This window comes from Myxine glutinosa, chromosome 1 (genome assembly GCF_964187855.1).
Source record: "Myxine glutinosa chromosome 1, kmMyxGlut1.1, whole genome shotgun sequence".
NCBI lineage: Eukaryota > Metazoa > Chordata > Myxini > Myxiniformes > Myxinidae > Myxine > Myxine glutinosa.
Window position 1 is genome coordinate 52,587,008 of NC_136261.1, and position 22,255 is coordinate 52,609,262.

At 35.1% G+C, this 22,255-nt stretch overlaps 1 protein-coding gene across 1 annotated transcript in view; it reads left to right on the plus strand.

Annotated features, from left to right (window-relative positions):
• Nucleotides 1-22,255, plus strand: part of ALG6 (ALG6 alpha-1,3-glucosyltransferase) — a 40,510-nt gene that overhangs the window by 14,290 nt on the left and 3,965 nt on the right. Inside the window, exons 8-11 of the mRNA XM_078771732.1 lie at nucleotides 119-301; nucleotides 481-616; nucleotides 19,107-19,192; nucleotides 21,755-21,839. Of these exons, the coding sequence (XP_078627858.1) occupies nucleotides 119-301; nucleotides 481-616; nucleotides 19,107-19,192; nucleotides 21,755-21,839 (490 nt within the window). The remainder of the gene's footprint in view (nucleotides 1-118; nucleotides 302-480; nucleotides 617-19,106; nucleotides 19,193-21,754; nucleotides 21,840-22,255) is intronic.

Consider the following 22,255-nt stretch of genomic DNA (forward strand, 5'->3'; position numbering starts at 1 on the left):
GAAATAATTTGCTGACAGATACAAGAACTACCTTGTTGAATTATCCCGTTATTTATAGTTCTTTCCTGAGTGCTGCCTCAGATGCGTTGGAATGTTTTTTTCCTTGACACCGCTGCATGTACAATGCGGTGAGCCTGGGGCTCGCTGCATGGGCAGTCCTTGCGGTGAAAAACAACAACAACCTCCTTGGTGCCATTTTCTTTTCACTTTCCCTCAACTACAAGCAAATGGAACTTTATCACTCTCTTCCATTCTTCTGCCTCCTCTTCGGGAGGTGTCTGCGGCTTGGGAAATGCAAAGGGTAACGTATGCTTATTTATCTTTAAATATTCATTCATTCTCATTTGCATTCTCCATCCTTTCCTTCCTCATGGTCTTTAGTTTTTCTTCCACTTTTGCAAAACAAAAAAACACTTCATTAATGATCTTACATTATATTATCAAAACTTTAATCTACTCTCTGTTGTTGCCGTTTTGCAGACTCTTCTTGTTCATGATGTTGTCCTTAACTGTGACACTGACCTTTGCACTGTGTTGGCTGCCGTTTCTGCATACGTCGCAGGATGCCCTGGCCGTGCTTTACCGGCTCTTCCCTTTTGATCGAGGGTTGTACGAGGTCGGATACGGGTTACCTGCTTCCTCCCTTCCTACTGTTCCCTCTCAGTAGTGTAATAATGTTGCTTCTGGGACACCTCCGTTTAACATGGGAAATCCCTATCTAATGTCATTTACCCCCTTGTCTTTTTCAAAAATCATAAACACCTCTATTTCTCCCACCCTCATCTTTATGAACCTTTTGTCTGTAGTACCTATCCTTAATGTTGTTCATTAGACCACTCAAACACTACAAATATTTGTTTTCTCTTATAGACCTATCATCCTTCTTCTACATATCATCTGGCAGATTAATCTTTGACCCACTCAAACATTGACCCATTCACTTCCATATTAATTCTTTCCCTCCCTCATTGCCCCTAAACACCTATATTTCTCTCACCCTGTTCTTTACGAACCTTCTAACCTTTTGACATGTTATCCTTATTCATTAGACCACTTAAACACCTGTGATCCTTCTGACCTCATGGACCTTTTAACCTTTTACTCTTAATATCATCTGGTGAATATAACCCACTCAAACAACGACCCTACAAATATTTGTTTATGCGTGGGAAATAATTTAATTCTCCTACAACTCTCTTCACCATCTAATATATTAACAAAAAATATGTTTGAGTTTGGTTCTTTATTAAGATATTTTAACTGAGCTAAGATAAAATGGTAAACCTCCCTCAATGTTCTTGTTTGAGCGCCTCCAGTGCCACATACCATTTTTTGGTAAGCTCCGCCCACTTTTTGGTAAACCACGCCCATTTTTACTAAGCCCCGCCCACTTTTTGTTAAGCCACGCCCACTTTTTACTAAGCCCCGCCCACTTTTGCTAAGCTCCTCCCACTTTTGCTAAGTCCCACCCACTTTATAAACTCTTCAGCATTGTATCATTTCCAGGTAATACATTACATCATTTTCAGGGAATTTCCATCACATCATTTCCAGTTAAGACACGCCCAGGGAATTTCCACAGGAAGACACACCCAGTCCTTATAAAAGGCACCGACCACACAGGCTTTTTCAAACACGCTTTCTGCTTCACTTGAGAATGGACTACTATGCCGAAATGGAATGGGATAACTTTGCTATTCCATGGAGTCCTACTACCTGTGTAGAACTCAACCTTCAGATTGATGAACTGGACTCTAACCTCTTATCAATGGAGGTAAGTTTGTTTATTTATTTATTTATTTATTTAATTTATTTTTTTTTAAGATGAGACTCGTGTAAGAGTTAACAAAGTTTATTTTAATATTCATAGAGCTTGATTTATACAAATAAAAAATATTGTATTAAATTAATACATTGTTATTTTCTTTCACAGGAAATTGTATCTGAGATACGAAATGAAAATTCTGCTTTTAACACAACTTGGGATGAAGTTATTTTTTTGTTTGAAGACATTTTGAACAACCAAGACCCCCAGAACGAGTTCTACCTTGATGACCCAGCCAAAGAGTTATACCTTGGAGATCCACAAAATCCTGAAAAAGAGTTTTACCATGATGATACTTGTTGTGAGTTATCAAAACAAAACCCACTGAACAAGTTCTACCTTGATGAGCCAGAATACAAGTCATACATTGGAGACCCACAAATTTCTGAAAATTGGGAAAGGAGAGTTCTCCCTGATGGTCCGCAGTTATACTATGTGAGACACATCATAGAAACCCTAAAAAATTGGGCAAGGAGAGTTCTCCCTGATGGTCCGCAGTTATACTATGTGAGACACATCATAGAAACCCTAAAAAATTGGGCAAGGAGAGTTCTCCCTGATGGTCCGCAGTTATACTATGTGAGACACATCATAGAAACCCTAAAAAATTGGGCAAGGAGAGTTCTCCCTGATGGTCCGCAGTTATACTATGTGAGACACATCATAGAAACCCTAAAAAATTGGGCAAGGAGAGTTCTCCCTGATGGTCCGCAGTTATACTATGTGAGACACATCATAGAAACCCTAAAAAATTGGGCAAGGAGAGTTCTCCCTGATGGTCCGCAGTTATACTATGTGAGACACATCATAGAAACCCTAAAAAATTGGGAAAGGGAAGTTTTCCCTGATGGTCCGCAGTTATACTATGTGAGACTTATCACGGAAACCCCCAATATTTCTGAAAATTGTGGTTTTACCTTGGGGACTTGGAAAGATGGTTATATTTTTGGAGACTCGGAATGGGGGTTTTGTTTTGATGACTCGGAATGTGATACCTATCTTGGAGGCTCAACAGGAATGTGGTTATACCTTGGGAACTTGGAAAGTTGGTTTTATTTTGGAGACTCTACCTGTGGGGTTCCTCTTGGAGACTCTTTGGATTCTAAAGCAATGAACAATGTTCTTTATTTAATGACGCTTGATTTAAGCAATATCAAGAAAGTTCGAGGAAGAAAATGCTGGAAAATTCTTTCTTCCCATTTCTACTTCTTCAAACTTAAAAGCCTTGAAAGACAGAATTGGAGGAAGAGGAAAAAAAAAAAAGAAATACGTATTTAAAAAAGAAGAAAAGAAAGATTATGTTAGGGTTTGGGTGGGATTTTGAATGTGAGGGTTAGGGATGGGGTTGGGTTAGGGTTGGGATTTTGAATGTGAGGGTTAGGGTTGGGGTTGGGTTAGGGATGGGGTTGGGTTAGGGATGGGTTGGGTTAGGGTTGGGATTTTGAATGTGAGGGTTAGGGTTGGGGTTGGGTTAGGGATGGGATTGGGTTAGGGTTGGGATTTTGAATGTGAGGGTTAGGGATGGGTTGGGTTAGGGATGGGGTTGGGTTAGGGATGGGGTTGGGTTAGGGTTGGGGTTGGGTTAGGGATGGGGTTGGGTTAGGGATGGGGTTGGGTTAGGGATGGGGTTGGGTTAGGGATGGGGTTGGGTTAGGGATGGGGTTGGGTTAGGGATGGGTTGGGTTAGGGATGGGTTTGGGTTAGGGCTTGGGTTGGGTTAGGGTTTGTATATTATTATGACTCACTCGCACATACACACACACACAAAAGTTAAGCCCCAACTAAAAAGTTGTGGGATTCTGTGTTTGGGGTTCACAGATTTAAAAACGTATCCCCATTATACACACACAAAAGTTAAGCCCCAACTAAAAAGTTGTGGGATTCTGTGTTTGGGGTTCACAGATTTAAAAACGTATCCCCATTATACACACACAAAAGTTAAGCCCCAACTAAAAAGTTGTGGGATTCTGTGTTTGGGGTTCACAGATTTAAAAACGTATCCCCATTATACACACACAAAAGTTAAGCCCCAACTAAAAAGTTGTGGGATTCTGTGTTTGGGGTTCACAGATATAAAAACGTATCCCCATTACATTTTATTTATTTATTTATTATTTTCAAGGGTATTATCTGCTTACTTGTGTTTTTTGTAATTCTTGTGAGTAAAATGAACCCAAGATTTCTTCTTCATTTAAATCATATAATTTGTAGGTCCAAGGGACTGTATCCATTACATCAATGATTTTAAATAATTCACGAGTCCATTTTTGTGTATAACCTTTCTCAAAATGGCTTTTCCATTTGTATATCCTTACCATATCACCAACTTTGAACTTGGGCTTTCTCAAATTAATCTCCTTTTCATATTCTAATTTTGTAAATGTTTCTGATGGTTTTGATTTTGTTGATGAATGAACTGCATTGTTGTAATCATCTACAATATCCTGAATTAAATACACCCATTTTTGAGAACCGAGTTGTGTGAATTTTTTATATAGTCTCTCTTTCAAAGTACGATTAAAACGCTCAATAACAACTGCTTTTCCTTCATTAAAGGTGCTGTATAATTTAATACCCTTCCCCTTAAGAAATTTCATGAATATTTTGTTATAGAACTCTGTTCCCTCATCAGTCCATAACTTCTTTGGTTTCCTTTTATCCCGATCAAATATTAGCTTAAAGGCTAACATTAAAGTATCACCCCTTTTATTTTTTAAAGGGACAACCCAGGCAAATCTACTCCTCAAATCAATAACGGTTAAAGCATACCTGTATCCCCTGTCATTATTCAATTCAATTAAATCAGCGGACCATATGTGGTCGGTGTATTTAGAATAAACCTTCCTTCTTTTAAACTTTGTGATTATAGGTTTGTGTAATTCTTCAGCCAAAAGCTCCTCAGTCTTGATGACATCATTAGAGCCTAATAGTTTTTTGAGGAATAACCAAGACCAAGTTTCAATTTAGCATTTATCAAATTTCTCACAATAAACCTATCAACTTTCTCTCTCAACGTTGGATTTTGTATCAAAGACAAATTATACAACATTTCGCTGTCGGCTTTATGTTTTTCAGTCAACGTAGTGGTTTTCCCATAAGCAATATCATGCTTCATACACACTTCGTCAACCCTATTTGTAGGTTTAGACCAAGGTTTAGGATTGTCAGCCTCATCTAATCTTTTATCCAAGTTTGTTCCTGGACCACAGAAAGAATACCCTGGAAGGTGTAATTCCCCTGGAATTCCAGTTGTTGTAAATTTACTTCCTGACAGAAACTTTTGTATGTCTCCTCTTTTAGGAGAGATGAATTGGCACTTTTTAGAGCCACATACTTGACATATTCCTTTTTGATAAACTCTATTATTTTTAGCTTTAACATAAGAGATATTTTTAGATTTAGTTTTCTTTTTACATTTGAGACAATAACTCATATTTATTTATCAGAAAAATTCCGACAGAGTATCAAAACCTTTTTGGTTTTCAACATATACATTTCAATCTTTATTTTTAAAACATAAAGAATCCTAAGGAATGCCTTCACTCTCTCCTCCATTTATTTACAAATAAAAACTAACTAAAGTCAATGACACCAACATCATCAATCACATAATCTTTTCCTTCTTCTTCTTCTTCTTCTTCACCACTTTCTCGTTTAAATCTCCTCCCTCAAATTGAAGACATTGACGTTCTTATTTTTGAAACCATTATCTTCATAAGAGTTGTTAATTCTTTAATTTCCTCTTCGGTGCGTTGAGATTGATTTATTTGCTTTAATACACTCAATCTTTTATGAATCTCAGTGATTTCCATCTTTTTATATTTTTCCTCCCTCTCTCTTTGCTCCCTCTCCTCCTCCTCCATTTTCTCCCTCTCCTCCTTCTCCTTTTTCTCCCTTTTCTCCCTTTCCTCCTTCTCCCTTTTCTCCCTTTCCTCCTTCTCCTTTTTCTCCCTCTCCTCCTTCTCCTCCTTTTTCTCCCTCTCCTCCTTCTCCTCCCTCTCCCTTTCCTCCTTCTCCTTTTTCTCTCTTTCCTCCTTCTCTTCTTCAACTCCTTCCTCATCCCTTGCTACCCTTGAGTTTGAACCCCAAAGAATATTATACATATACTCATCTGGATTTTGAGATATTCTTGTATCTATAATTATTTTTCTCATAATAGGATACCAATAAGATTTGTTGACGATTTCTAAAAGAGTTTTATATTTCATAACTTTGAGAAGTTCATTTTTATTTAATATTTTAAACAAGTCTCTATTTGTGGGTTTAACAATATCAGTATAAGGCCAGTTTTTTATGACAAAATTCCCATGTATATGCTCCAAATCATAAGGTATGTAATACCGAGCACCCTTTTCTTGTAGGTATCCTTGAATACAAAAATTATAATTCTCTTGTAGTCTTCTTCCTGCCATTTATGTATCAGAAATATATGTGAGATTAATATTATGACAGGTAATACCACCCCATCTTCCCACTACCAAATCGGTTTGTATTCCTCGGCTTTCTATCCTTATCTCATTACCTTCCTTCTTTGTCATGCGAACCATCGCTATACTATCATATATTTTTATTTTCTTAAAATCACGTATTTGTTGTTTACTAATTGTACTTCCACATAAATCCTTATCTTCACCAAGTGGATAATATTCTTCTTTACGAGACTGATTTAAATCATGTAGGTCTTCTATGTTTATTGAAAAAGACCAATTATACCCTAAATCAGGCATATCATACCCCCATTTATTAATTCGCATATTAACTAAATGTCCTTCTTTATAAAATTTAATTGTAAGCAGGTAGTTAAATTCAATGAGGAAAGGTGTATGGTCAGTATAACCAGGTGTTGTGGTTGTAAATTTTACTTGTTTCACAAAACGTGCTGTTTTCTTTAAAGATATATATTGTGATAAATCACTGAATCTAATCAAGTCATTCGCATCTGTAGGGTTTGGATAATTGATTAATTTATAAGTATTCTTCATATTAATATTTTTACTTACACTATATTTTTGTCGTTCAGCCTGTGCCTTTGTATAATAATTTGATAAATCAATATCCTGAGAGGATTTTCCAAAGATAGAACCATCTTTTCCAACATAGGTCATTTATATTAGATAAAAAATGATATCATAAAAATTTTCATTATTGTTGAGTTGAAATAATACATATAAACATAATTGGCCACAACATTTAGAATTAATTTCTTGAACTTGGAATGTTTGATAAACACCATTCTGTAAGAATTGTATTACTTCAACAGGTGGTGGCATACCATAACTATCAAAATAATATTTATCCTGACTATTATGAATACAAACCCAATGAGAACCATTCTGTGTGTCTAAATTCATAATAATATTCTTTGTATTCTTATTTATATGTGTTAATTCATCTCTCATACAAATAACCACATTATCAATTTTTAGTGTTTTACAATACTTAGCTAGTTCTATATTTGACGTTGTATTCTTTCCAAATTGTTTAAACCATTTATCCATTTATTTATGAGAAAGATACAATCCATTACCCCGTTTAGTTAGTTTAACACCCGCTTGAGCGATAGAGGAAAGCATATCTCCAACCAACAATCTAGCTTTATCAGGTAGACTTTCAAGTTTTTGAGCAAAATCTACAATTACACCACTTCCACTAATTTGTTTCTCCAACTCCTTGTTATGTCTTTCCAATTCTTTTTGAGCTTTTAGTTGTGCCTTCCTTTCGTTAGCAGTTTTTACCGCTGCTGAAATACCACCAGTCAATGCTCCCGCCGCACTTAAACCAGCAAATAAAGGAATTAGAAACGGGAGAAATCCTCCTCTTGACTCGTCTATTGAATATTTCTTTAACATAGGTTTCGTCATTTTAATTTTAAGTGATCCAACATCATTTAGTGTTTTTACTTGTGTGTGTGTGAGTAAAACATCAATTCTTACAGCTCCTTTTCTTTGAATTGTATTAACATTAATAATACAAGGCTTTTGATTTTGAATACAAGATGTTAATTTATTAAGATTGATTTGATTAACATATACCCCAACCATTTATTTATGAGAAAAAACCTATGTGATATTAATCATAACACCATTATCTGTATTAATCTGTAATTCTGTTTCCTCCAAAAGCAAACAATATGCATTAACCTCTTCACTCTCCCCTCTTTCAATGTATAGAGAAGTATCCACTCGATTAGACTTTATAGTTTCCTTTTGAGAACTCAGGTCAATTGCGTAGATTGTATATAAACCTTTAAACGCAACCATATCCAAAATAGGATCATTATTACCATTACTTTCACACACCTTTTGGTAGGACTTGTAGGCTTCCGCATAATCATTTTTTTCCCAATCAATTTCCAATCTATCTCGCGGATAAAATGTGCCATCAAGAGAAACCCGAAGTTGTTTCACCTTTGCATTATCACTCAGGGCATTATTCTTATTAGTACCGTCCTCTCCATCTGGTTTTTTAAAAATGAGCCAGAGGTATCGTGGCTTTCCTTGAAGAACACCTAAATTCCAAGTGTAGGTAGTGTGTTCCAGTTTAACGTGTTGACATCTTCTTTTAAGGTATGATACATTTAGCGGTTTCTTTGAGTTAAGTCTTCTATTTAACATCTCTTCCGTTTTAAGATTAGGAGTATATTCACTGATATACCAACACAAATCATTAATAACAAATTTATTATTTTCTCCAAAAGCATTTTCATCCCCAAAAAGCAATCTATTTACATTATCATTCCTTTGTAGTTGAAATCTAATTTTAAGCCCATACAAAACTTTATCATAATCACAAAATCCAAATATACCTTTCAGAGGTACTGCTACGGTAAAACTATTCTCAGCTTTTGCGTCATCATTATACATTGACTTCCTTTGACTATAACCAGGGTCTGCGTTTGTACCCGTTGACATATCAGGAATAAAACCCTCAACAGCTCCCTTACCCATTCTATCACTAAACGAATATAGTGTAAATTTCATCATTTCAGATGTAGCAGAGACATAATCAACCGCTTCAACCTCTTGTGTTCCAATATACAGGCGGACACTGTCAAACATTTTCCAGAAGAAATCATTTACGAGTGTAGCATTAGTATTATTCGCAGCCTTAGTGAATTTAAATTTACACAGCAAGAAACTATCAGCTATATTCAAGTAAGTTTGTTGATTATTTATTTCAAAACTTTTTGTTCCGTTTGAATTCCAGTCTGTTCCTGTTATAGCATTTACCTTAAAATAGTCTTCCTTTTTAGTGGAGTTTGAAATGATAATCGTATCATCCAAATCATAGATACTATCAATCGCTTCCATACTTGTATTTATATAGCATTAAAATTGTTGAAACCCTGACCCAAGTATTTTAATGATTTTTTGTCGTTCTTGTGAAGATAGTTGAGTTTTACCTTTTTTTATTTCTTTGATTGCTTGTAATTTATGAGACTCCTTTTGAGCATCTTTTATACTCTTTATAGCACCCGCAACGGAGCCCACGGCAGAAGCAGTTGAACCAATTAGGTCTTTATGTTTAAGGATGGTTGAACCAATACCCATTAGAGTATCAATTATCCCATCTCCTTTATTTCGAAATTGATGACCTACACCTCGTTGTCTCTTAGGTTTATAGTATCCTCTACCCACATACCTTGTATAGTCTGGTGAAAGGAACATGCCCTCCCCTGTAATTATTTTATATTTTCCCAACTCGTGTTTTCTCACAATAACCATTATTTATTTATTGAAAAACTTCACGTAGGTGAATTCTGATGGATATAATTTCATCATTAAAGGATATCATACGATTATCTTGGTCGGTTATCCTAAAATTTACTCTGTATATGGTTTTTCCTGACACAGGTAAATAGACAAGATTTTTTGGTTCCATATTAAATTTATAACCAATCGGGGTTGAGTATGCACTGAATGAAAATATTGTATTTGTTCTTATTCCATCGTTATAAGCACCATCAATCAAATCACAATGAATTAATACTGAATTTATACCGGAGGATATTTGGATAACATTATCACTGTAAAACGTCCCGTTATTTTCAATCTTTTTTGAAGAGAAACCCAATAGCTCTCTAAACGAATTTTCAATCATGAAATCAACTTTATAATTATTTTTAAGTTTAATAGTTGATTTTGAAGTGTGTTTTTGAATATCTATTACAATATTTTTTGGTTCATCACCTTTTTCTTTCATAAGGCGAGAGACTTCTGAAGATATTTGAGAAATCTCGTAAGCTCCAGGTGAAACGGTTATAGTTTTATATCCACTTCCTGGATTATAACTAAACTTGTTGTTTTTCTCTGTGATATTAAAAAGGGTATTGTAAGTTTCCATTGACAACAAAGATGCCTCATATGAGGTAAGGGGGTCAAGTTGTAGTGGGTAAGGGAATGAAGCTGTGTAATCGCTCGTTGTGAAATTAAAACTAAGAATTGTGCTTCTCATCTTATTTAATATCTAATAAAATATCTTTGTATTGACATTTATTAATTATTTTCATGTTCATCAACTGATCTAAAATGGCTGAGGATTCATTAAAACAATTGTTGTTTCCAGCCTTCTTACTACCTAACAACAATAATAGCCTATTAACTAATTGTGATGGGTCATTTGGAAGAAAACTAACACCCGAACCAAGCTTACTTAAAGCATCAATAATATGTTTCTCCTTCTCATTCTTCTTACTTTTACCAGCAACAGAAACTCCATAATCAAGTGCATTTAGCAACTCAATATATACCCTATCTTCCTCTCTTTCCATATCAAGTGGTTCCTCAAAATATTTTGAACCGCTGAATCCGGGGTTTGTTAGAAGAAACATTAATCTTGGAGTTAATTTAACATTTGGTTGAGTAGAACTCAAGAACATCAATTCATCATTAAATATCAATACCTTTTCTTCCACAAGATGAAACACTGCTGGTTCTTCTGTTGGAATGAGACCTGCTCTGGTTTTTGAACCCGCCGAATATTCATTGTTTTGAAGAGCTTCCACAACATAATTAGGGGGTTGATTTACCTCCTCAAGTTTCCGAAATAATCCCTCGTCATCATATTCTAATTCACCAAGTTCTTGTTTTGTTATCTGACTAAAATCTTTGAGCATTTGAAGTTTTTTCGGAGTAAATTCTACCGTGGGTACTGTAGGTGAGTGTTGAGTTTTCAAAAGTGGTTTAAAGAATTTCTCTTGTTTTCTTTCAAAGGCTTCTTCACCAGTTAGTTTCTGTCTCCGTTTCTTCTTTATCTCTTCCTGTTGTTTAACAACTTTTGAAACTAATTGTTGATGTTCCTTAAACTTTCTTTCTCTTTCTTCAGTATTCATTTTCTGTATTTATTTATTGAAAAATATCATTTAGTATCTCATCTTGTTTCACAACAATATATTTATATTTTCCAATCGTGTGTTTCATATAATTTTCAAATTCTTTTTTACTACATAACGTAGAGCAATTATCTCTCCAAAAATTATTTACATCTATTGAATTTAACTTAAATAAAATAAAAGTATTGGCATTGTTTCTTATTGAGCGTCGAGGGAGTTGAAAATATGATTGACTAAGATATATACAATTACAAGAAGAATGTCTCCCTCTTGTATAGTAGCTATCCATTACTGTTTGGTTTCTCTCATTAACACAATCATCAAAGATGACGAGGTTCTTTTTTGATTTATCTAAATCTTGAGGTGAAGGTATATCATCCGTATTATCACTGAGAATACAAGTTATGGGTTTCGATTTTGATTTCTGTGTATCACAAAATAATTGTATTATATCTTCAATATTATAATCATTCAGTTTGTTTTGAAGTTTAAATAAACCGATAATGTCTTCCTTTTTAAGACCTGCATTAAAACCCTGTGAGAGTAGTTGATACTCGGGTTGAAAACTTGACTTTGTAAAAATTATTAAATTATCATAATCTAAAAAATTAGGACCAAGGAGCATCTTTAAAAGTAAACAGGTTTTCCCACATCCGCTTGAACCAACTATTAGACATCTCAATGAATTTGGAATGTTTTTATGGTTATTAAATTTTATCTTATTTTCCCAAACGGGTAAAAAATCATTCATTTATATATTTGGAAAACAAGTCATCCAACTTTTTTTGAGCTATTTTAGAAACTCTATATTTTATCCTGAGTTCTGGTTTAATTTCAAAATAATTCATTATTTTATTTATGTAGTATCTTGTATTAACATTTCCATTAAAATTATTTTGAATAATAAATATCATTAAACCCTTATACATTTCCTCAATACAAAGAGTCTCTTTCCTTGTAAGAAATGGTGTATTATCACCATAATGCTTAACATTCATCTCTCTTATTAATCTTGTAAAGTAATTCATTTTTGGTTCTAATTTAAAAGAGTTATATGTTTTTTTATATTTCTTATTATCATTAATTAGAATATAATCACAGAATAAACATTGTTTATATGAATCCTCATCATTAAGCCCCACTCTATCACAAGCCGGACAATTCTCTAATTTATCATATGGAGAGTCTGGAAATTCTAAATATCCTTCAGAACTTATCATATTTATGTGGTAAATTTTTACTTAAACTAAACGCAAGTTTATTCATTAATAAATACAATGTTTCAAAGCACAAAAGACAAATTTCAATCAATCTCTACTTCGGTGGAAGATATAGAAAAATATGTCAAAGATGTTAAATTGAACAAAGATAAATATGGAAATTTTTGGGTAAAACCAGTTATGGAAAATAACATGAGCCCCTCTATTTCATTTAAAGGAAGAGCTCTAACTATACCTGGAAAGACATCCATTAAAGTAAATCTAACAAAAGTTTCTCCTCTACTCCTGGCAATTTATTCAAAGCTTGAAAAAGTGATTGACCACGATACTTTGAAAAAGAATGATAAGACCATTAATAATTCTAGAGGAGACATTTGTATTTTCTTTAATAATCCAAAGGGTGTAGATCTAAGTAAAATGAATGATGTTAATATTTCTGGTGAAATGTCATTTCGTTCTATGATAGTTAGAGATTATTTAAAGATAACTTTTGATATAAAAATTGTAGAGATTGAATCTGTTAATGAAAGAAAGTATATAGATATTGATGGGAATATTTTTCTTGCTAATTAAATATGAGTCAATACAGCAGTGAAGATTTTACTATTTCATTGAACTCGGACGATAGTGATGATAGTATTTCATTGAACTTGGCTGATGGTGATGATAGTATTTCATTGAACACAGATGATAGTTATGATACTAATAGTTTGTGCTCAAATGATAGTTATGAGAGTAGCTTTATTGATGACTCTGAGTATGATTCTGAGTATTCATGTGATAGTTATGACTTAGATGATTCTGAGTGAAAAAGTGTTTTAGTTTAAGCACAGTGATATATATAAAACGGAGCTGTAAAGCTCAAAAGTGTTTTATTTTAAGCACAGTGATATATATAAAACACCACGTTTTCTCACGCTATAAATATGGTTTATTGTGATACTTGCGAGAAGGAAGTAAAATATTATAAACAACATATTCTCACCGCAAAACATACATACAACATTTTAAACAAACTTTCCCCTCTTCCACCTGAAACAAAACACTGTTCTACATGTAATAAAAATATCCTCAAGAAAGGCTTCAAAATACATCTTAAAACAAATCTACATTTATCAAATTTTATCACAACTAAAAACTCTGATGGAGCATTCAAAGGACATATTAAAATAAGAGTCTTTAACTTCAAACCTCCTGAACCAGAGTCTATAGTTGATGCTGTAGAAATAGTTAAACCTGCTGTTCAAACGTTGATTGAAAAAACACTAAAGGAAATGAAACCACTTAAATTTTATATGGGAGTAAAATTAGAAATGACAAAGGATGAAGGAGTTATAGATGCACCATACATGAGAACTGAGCCACACTTTATATCTTCATATCAAGATTTTAAAACATCAGGAGTCTATGATGAACTTATTAAACAAGAGCAAGATGTGGATAATTCAATCGTAGGAAGTGGATTCAATATAGGAAAAATTATTTACATAGACATTCATATTCTTAAATCAGATCCTCTAAAAGCTTCTTCTTACATTGATTTACCCAGTGTTATCAAAAATAGAAAAGCAGTTATCAATATCAAAAATAAAGACAATAAATGTTTTCTCTGGTCTATTTTAGCACACTTACATCCTCCACATTTTCATGATGAAAGAGTATCTCATTATAAAAAATATGAGAATACATTAAATACGAAAGATCTAAAGTTTCCGATGACTTTAAATGATATTCCTAAATTTGAAAAGATGAATAATTTATCAGTTAATGTTTATGGTCTAACAGAAACAAACAACATTCAGGTTTTAAAGCTTTCTGACAATTGTAAACAAACTCATATTAATCTTCTATATTTTAATTCAGACGAAAATTCACATTATACATACATCAAAGATATTGCTAAATTAATAAAACCACAAGTCTGTAAGAGAACAAATAAAATATATATTTGTTTGCGTTGTCTTAACTTCTTCAATTCACAAGAAAGATTAGATAAACATTCAAATTATTGTGGCGAACATAAATCAACGGTAATCAATATGCCTAAAGAAGGCTCAAAGATCACATTCAAAGATGAAAATAAAAAGATCAAACATCCATTTGTTATATATGCTGATTTTGAAAGTATTTTAGAAAAAATTGATACTGCTTCTCAAGATCCAAAAGAATCATACACAAATAAATATCAAAAACATACTCCTTGTGGTTTTTGTTATTATATCAAATCATCCGTTGGTGATAAATATAACAAGTTAGAGATGTATAGAGGCTCAAATACCCCAGAGGAGTTTGTGAAACGACTAGAAAAAGACTGTGTTCGATTAACCAAGATAATGAGAGAAACCAATAAACCAATGTCCTTAACAAGTAAAGAAAAAAGGGAATTTATAAAAAACAATGTCTGTCATATTTGTGAGGAGAAAATTGGTAAAGGTCTAAAGGTTAGAGACCATTGTCATCTCACTGGTAAATATAGAGGTCCGGCTCATCAAAGTTGTAATATTAATTATCAACTCCCCTCTTTCATTCCTGTCTTTCTTCATAACAACGCTCATTATGATACACATCTATTTATCAAGGAACTCTCAAAGACTTCTGGAAGTATCTCAGCAATTCCAAACACGGATCAGAAATACATTTCATTCACAAAAACAATTCACACATCTCCTATTACTCATATCAGATTTCTTGATACATTTAAATTCATGGCAAGTCCATTGGTTAACTTGGTTCAAAATCTAAAAGAGTTTCCATGTCTTTCAGAGTATTTTTTAGATAAAGATTTTCTAACACAAAAGGGAATTTACCCCTATGACTATATGGACTCATTTGAGAGATTCAATGAAACACAACTTCCTTCAAAAGAAAATTTCTATAACAAATTAAATAATAGTCATATATCTGATAAAGATTATGTACACGCACAAAATGTTTGGGAAAAATATAACATCAAGAATCTTGGCGAGTATCACGATTTGTATCTCAAAACTGATGTGCTTTTATTGGCCGATGTATTTGAAGCCTTTAGATCTGTTTGTCGCACTGGATATGGATTGGATCCTGCTCACTACTACACAGCACCTGGATTGGCCTGGAGTGCGATGTTGAAAATGACAAAACAAGATTTGGATTTGATAACCGATGTTGATATGCTTTTGATGATTGAAAAGGCAAAAAGAGGTGGAATTTCACAAGTCTGCTCGAGTAGATACGCAAAAGCAAATAACAAATATCTTCCAAATTATGATCCAACGAAAGAGAGTTCTTACTTGATGTACTATGACGCGAACAACCTGTATGGCTGGGCAATGTCTCAGGCTCTTCCTTATGGAAAACTTAGATGGGTAAAGGAAAAAGACTACAAAAACGTTTTACAAGATGTATGTATCTCTACACAAAAAGAATTGGATGAAGAAAAAGTTGGTTATTATTTTGAAATTGATTTAAAATATCCAGAGGAACTCCATAACCTACACAAAGATCTCCCATTTGCTTGTGAGAAAGAAAGTCCAAAGAAAGAATGGTTGAGTGATTATCAACGATCGTTTGATATAGGTGAATCAACAGAAAAATTACTTACTACATTATATAACAAGAAAAATTATGTTCTACACCAAAGAAATTTGCGACAATATTTATCAAAAGGTCTAAGAGTAGAGAAGATCCATAGGGTTCTAAAGTTCAATCAAAGTCATTGGTTAAAGGGGTACATTGATTTTAATACACAAAGAAGAACAGAGTCAAAAACAGATTTTGAGAAAGACTTTTATAAATTGATGAATAATGCGGTCTTTGGTAAGACTATGGAGAATGTGAGGAAAAGACAAAATATCAGACTATCAACATCTTGGGAACAAGCATCAAAATTAATTAATAGACCGAGTTTTACTCGAGCTGAGGTCTTTACTGAGAACTTTTGTGCGATCCATTTGATTAAAGAGAGTATTGAAATGAACAAACCTATTTATATTGGAACAACAATTCTTGATTTATCAAAGTCATTAATGTATGATTACTTTTATAATAACTTGAGGAAGAAATATCAAAATGATGTTAATCTACTTTATATGGATACAGATAGTTTTATTTTGAAAATTAATACCAACGATGTTTATTCAGACATGAAAAGAGACATTAATATCTATGACACGAGTAATTACAGTCCAGAGAGTGAGTTGTTCTCTTCTAAAAATAAAAAGGTGATTGGAAAGTTCAAGGATGAATTAGGAGGAAATGTTATGAGTGAATTTGTGGGATTGAGGTCAAAGGCTTATGCTTATAAATACATTGTGAATAACGTTGAAAAGACTGATAAGAAGTTAAAAGGTGTAAAGAAAAATGTTATTAAAGAAACAATAAACTTTAAGGATTATTATAACTGTTTAACAACAAAGAAAGAAGAGTTTAGAAAGATTAATGGAATAAGAAGTTATAAACATCAATTATATTCAGAAGAGATAAATAAGAAAGCATTGGGGGCTTTTGATGATAAGAGGTTTATTTTAGAAAATGGAATTGATAGTCTCCCTTATGGTTATATAAGTATATAAGTGATAAGATATATATATAAGTGATAAGATATATATAAGTGATAAGATATACATAAGTGATAAGATATATATAAGTGATAAGATATATATAAGTGATAAGTTAAAAAGGGGGGGGGGGGGGGTTGGGGATTTTAACGGGCTACCGCCGCCTTTTTTACTATTATATAAATGATAGAACCAAGTATCAACCAGACTAAAGAGTGGAGGTGTAATCAACCTTGGTATATAAATGGAAAACATAATGAATGTGAAAAATATCAAATAGGTATAATTGAAAAGGCAACTGGTAAAAAAATTCACAAAACAAATAAGAGAATTAATTTAAATACCGGTGAATTGGGTAAAAAAGATGGAAATATTTTTGAGTGGACGGAAAACTTTGATGGTTGTCAGGAAAATATATACTTTAATTTTAAAATGGTATGTGGCACTGGAGGTGCTCAAACAAGAACATTGAGGGAGGTTTACCATTTTATCTTAGCTCAGTTAAAATATCTTAATAAAGAACCAAACTCAAACATATTTTTTGTTAATATATTAGATGGTGAAGAGAGTGGCAAGAGAATTAAATTATTTCCCACGCATAAACAAATATTTGTAGGGTCGTTGTTTGAGTGGGTTATATTCACCAGATGATATTAAGAGTAAAAGGTTAAAAGGTTCATAAGGTCAGAAGGATCACAGGTGTTTAAGTGGTCTAATGAATAAGGATAGCATGTCAAAAGGTTAGAAGGTTCGTAAAGAACAGGGTGAGAGAAATAGAGGTCTTTAGGGGCAATATGGAAGTGAATGGGTCAAAGATTAATCTGCCAGATGATATGTAGAAGAAGGATGATAGGTCTATAAGAGAAAACAAATATTTGTAGTGTTTGAGTGGTCTAATGAACAACATTAAGGATAGGTACTACAGACAAAAGTTTCATAAAGATGAGGGTGGGAGAAATAGAGGTGTTTATGATTTTTGAAAAAGACAAGGGGGTAAATGACATTAGATAGGGATTTCCCATGTTAAACGGAGGTGTCCCAGAAGCAACATTATTACACTACTCCTCTCTCATCTTCATTTCTCATTCCTTTAATTATACATTTACTTTGGAAACTGTGAAGATATAGTTGGGGGGAATAGTGGTGCTTTTGTGCTTTTGTTTGCTTACTTTATACCTCAATTTGATAATTCACTGGAATAACATTTTTTATCACAAATATCTGAGCATTAACAGCCTTCGTAGTTTGAGTTCCCTTCCCAAACCCAGGTAGCACAGACTCAAATCCACTGTCCTACATTGGTGTTTTCATGTCTTTAATTCATTACCTCCGTTACCGAAGGTGGATGGAGGTTATGTTTTCACCACTGTCTGTTGGTTTGTGAACAAGATATCTCAAAAAGTTGTGGACGGATTCGGACGAAATTTGGCAGTGTATGTGACAGAGGTAGTGTATGTGACACGGAGTAATCGATTCGATTTTGGTCAAGATCTAAATATGGATTCGGATGTGAGAGTTATTTAATTTTTAAATGATTCTTCACCATTGAGTGAGAGAGCCACCTTTAGAGGCCATTTTTTCCCGCAGAGCAGGGGTTGGCCTTTTTCAGGCACGTTAGTCCCCTTTTTGAAGCAATGTTTTATGGCCGGATGCCCTACCTGCCACCAACCCTGTTAGTCGCCTCTTGCGACACACAGGGAATTACCAGTGAACTGGTACTCAATTTGCCGACCTCGGAAGGATGACAGGCTGAGTCAACCCCCCTGGTGTTAACTCAGCGATTTGACCAAGATTCAAACCCAGGATCCTAGGATCCCAAGCCGGCACCCAAACCGCTAAGCCAACACCAGGCAATTCTTCACCATTGAGTGATAGGGCTAAAACCGATACATAGCACAATATCTCAAAAAGTTATGGACGGATTTGGATGAAACCTGGTGGAAGGGTGGTTACGTGACAAGAACAAGCTGATTCGATTTTGCTTCAGGTCCGAATCCAGATCCGGCCTATCATTGGGATACAAAACAAACTGTTCAGCCTGGCGGAGGGAGGTATGCGCTCTACCGAGTGTCATTCTAGTTGCAGAATATAAACATAAAGGGACAGAACTGAACAGAACTTGTGGAATGATTTGATTCATGATAAAAGCGGAAATATAAACATCCCATGATTACTTCCTTTCGTTTTCTTTTCAGGATAAAGTTTCCAATGTCTGGTGTACCTTGTCTGTCCTCGTCAAAATCCGCACCATAATGTCTCCACAAACGCAACTGTGGCTCAGGTTTGCTCACCTTTCTCATCACAATGTTTCCTGAATTCATTTCTCAGCAATGTATTTTTGTTACACTGAAATGACTCTTCTGATTTAACTTTGGCAAAGTTTTAATATTGTCTAAAGCTTGTGGAGCAGCTGTAACACAGATCATGGAGACAGAACATGAGACAACACCAGATTCGACACTGAGCTTGGTGGAAGTGATGTAATTTGCTGGTGCACTCTGGGTGGCAATGATGCCATCTTGTGACATCACTTTTCTCTCCATAGTCAATGGGGCAATTAAGGAGAAATCTCTTCCCCACTCCCTCATCCTCCTCACCCCCATGGGATGTCCTTGCTCTGTCCTTGATCCTTCATTTTAATATCGTCCATATGTTCTCTTCTATCCTAATTCCAATACACATTGTATAGACCACGGTTTGTCCATGCTCGATTAAAAATTTACGAAACTCCGAGCATCAAGCAGATGTGACTCGGCTAGAGTCGAGGTTTATCTGCCCCCATACCTCACTCAGAACAGGTGCTCAAACCACAATACCACTGAGTCTGGTACTAAATTTTCCATCATTAATGCACCTGATTCCCATCGAAGCGGGTTTTAATTTGACTCCTATTTGAGAGTTTTAGTCCTTACAGGGGTGCTTCAAATTCAATATGTACCTTTGTTTATATTATAAACTTGAATTTACATGATAAACGTTCTTGGGTGCGAAGCTTGTGTTACAGAAATGATATGTGCTTTTCAACATATTCTCCAGCTCTGGACACACGAGTCCCTTGAGAGTGGAAATATTTGTAAGCCTTCAGTGTTTAACTATGTTCACGGTGTGTACCCCGGTTTAGAATAGGTACACCGTATCCCTGCGCATCGTAAGAGGCGATCAAGGGTTGGCATCAGGAAGGGCATCCGGCCATAAAAAAAACATTGCCTCAAACAGGGAACCATGATTGTCATGGGGCCCGCAAGGCTAACCCCCGCTCTAGCGGGGAAAAATGGCCTTAAAACGATCATTCATTATATTCATTCATTCATTCATTCTTCAGTGTTTAACTAGAACGGCACTCAGTAGAGCACATACCTCCGCCAGGCTGAAAGGTTTACCGTTTGTATCCTACTGATAGGCCAGACCTTAACCAAAGTCTAATAGGTTTGTTATCGTCACCTACCCAACTCATCCACCAATTTCGGCAGAATCGATCCATAACTTTTTGAGATATTGTGCTCACAGACAAACAGTAATGAAAACATAAGGTGGACGGAGGTAATTATTTAGGACGTCGACATAGCCAGGTAAGATATCAATCTTAATGGCTTTGTCTAAAACTTCTTTTGCTCTCGAGGTGAGGTGATCTTTAGTACAGATCTCCTTCACGGTAATCATCACTATCCTTTGCAGCCAGTGATATGTAAAGGCTTGCTTGGGATTAATAGGATTTCTATGATGGGAAATTTTATGAAATGATAAAATCAAATTTCAATAACTCTGTTATTTCATTTCGCAGACTAAATATCCCAAAAATAAAACAACATTAAAAATTAACTTCATAAACATGTACTAAATATTGATGTCAAAACTTCACCTTATTGTGTAAATACCGATTTTTGGAGGGAGTTGCGAAGACTAGGGTTTGGCCTAGCCATGGTATTGTCCTTACACCATATTGTTTGAGTTTGGGTTTGGAGAGTGCGAGCTTGGGTGCGGAGAGTGCAACCTTGGGTATGGAGAGTGAAACCTTGGGTGTGGAGAGTGTGAGCGAGAGCTCAGGTTTGGAGAGTGCAAGCGAAAGTAACAATATGGACAAAAAATGGAAACACCAAATGTAAGGTCACTTAATAGGGCGTTGCACCACTACGTGCGGCCAGCACGGCCTGTATGCACCAAGGCATGGAGTCCACCAGTGTCTGAAATTCTTCAGGAGGGATGCGGCACCATTCTTCCACAAGGAAGTCATTCAACTCACATCTGTTTGATGGAAGTGGAAAACACCATCTCAGGCGTCATTCCAGAATATCCCATAAATGCTCTATTGAGGTGATCTGGTGACTGAGAAGGCCATGGCATATGGGCAGCATCGGTGTTATGTTCATAAAGCTATTGGGCGACCGCACGTGCTCTGTGGATGGGGATATTGGGGATTGAAGGGGGGGAGGGGTGTAGTGTCCTCTTGCAGCCAAGCTAGCCATAATTCTAGGCAACCAGGCCTGTGCAGCATTTTTATGCATGACCCGAAGCATGCTGGGATGTTATTTCCTCAATTAACACATGGACCACACTGTGTGTTAAACGGTGTGGAAGCTGTTGCTTGGTGTCCCTCATTTACCCAGATGTTTCCATTTTTTTTTGTCCACTAGCTGGAACTTAGTCGGTACCTGGTTGGCAATCAATGTTGAGTATAAGTCAGTGTTACATGGGGTGATTTACATGTTCAATACAATGCTTCTCTATTGCATATGCTTTTGTTTTCACATGTGTGCATGTGCGCCAATCTCATCGATCCCCATACTACCCATAGCTGATAAATGACGTGATTGCTTGATTATGTGTGTGTGTGTGTGTGTGTCAGTGCAAGTTGCACGTTGCTGTCCTGCCTTCCATCGTGCGTTACACTAATTCGCCGACCAACCTTCCGAGACTTCAAGCTCTCCTTGGTAAAGTACAACTTTTATCTCGATGCGTATATCCTTCTCCATAAAAATGTTCGTATGCACCTGCTGATACAATATGACATCATATAGTTCACAACATTAAATAACAAACTATGGGTATAGTATTGGAAATCGTTATTGAAATGTACAAACAATAACATCCAATTGCATGCAGAGGGCGATTGTATTATTGGTACAATAGACTGTCGAGTCCACCATTGCTGGGTCCCAACCCCCAAATGAGAAAGGAGGGTTTGGCTCTGGGCTGATAACCCATTCCTGGAAAAAAGAAGACCCTTTCGCAGAAACATCAAGAGGAAATCATAACATCGTCATCGGCTGGAAGGTCTCAGCAAGACAATCAAGAGCCTAGCTCTCCTCCAAGCCCAGAGGAAGTTAGAGGCATGATGGAGGCATTC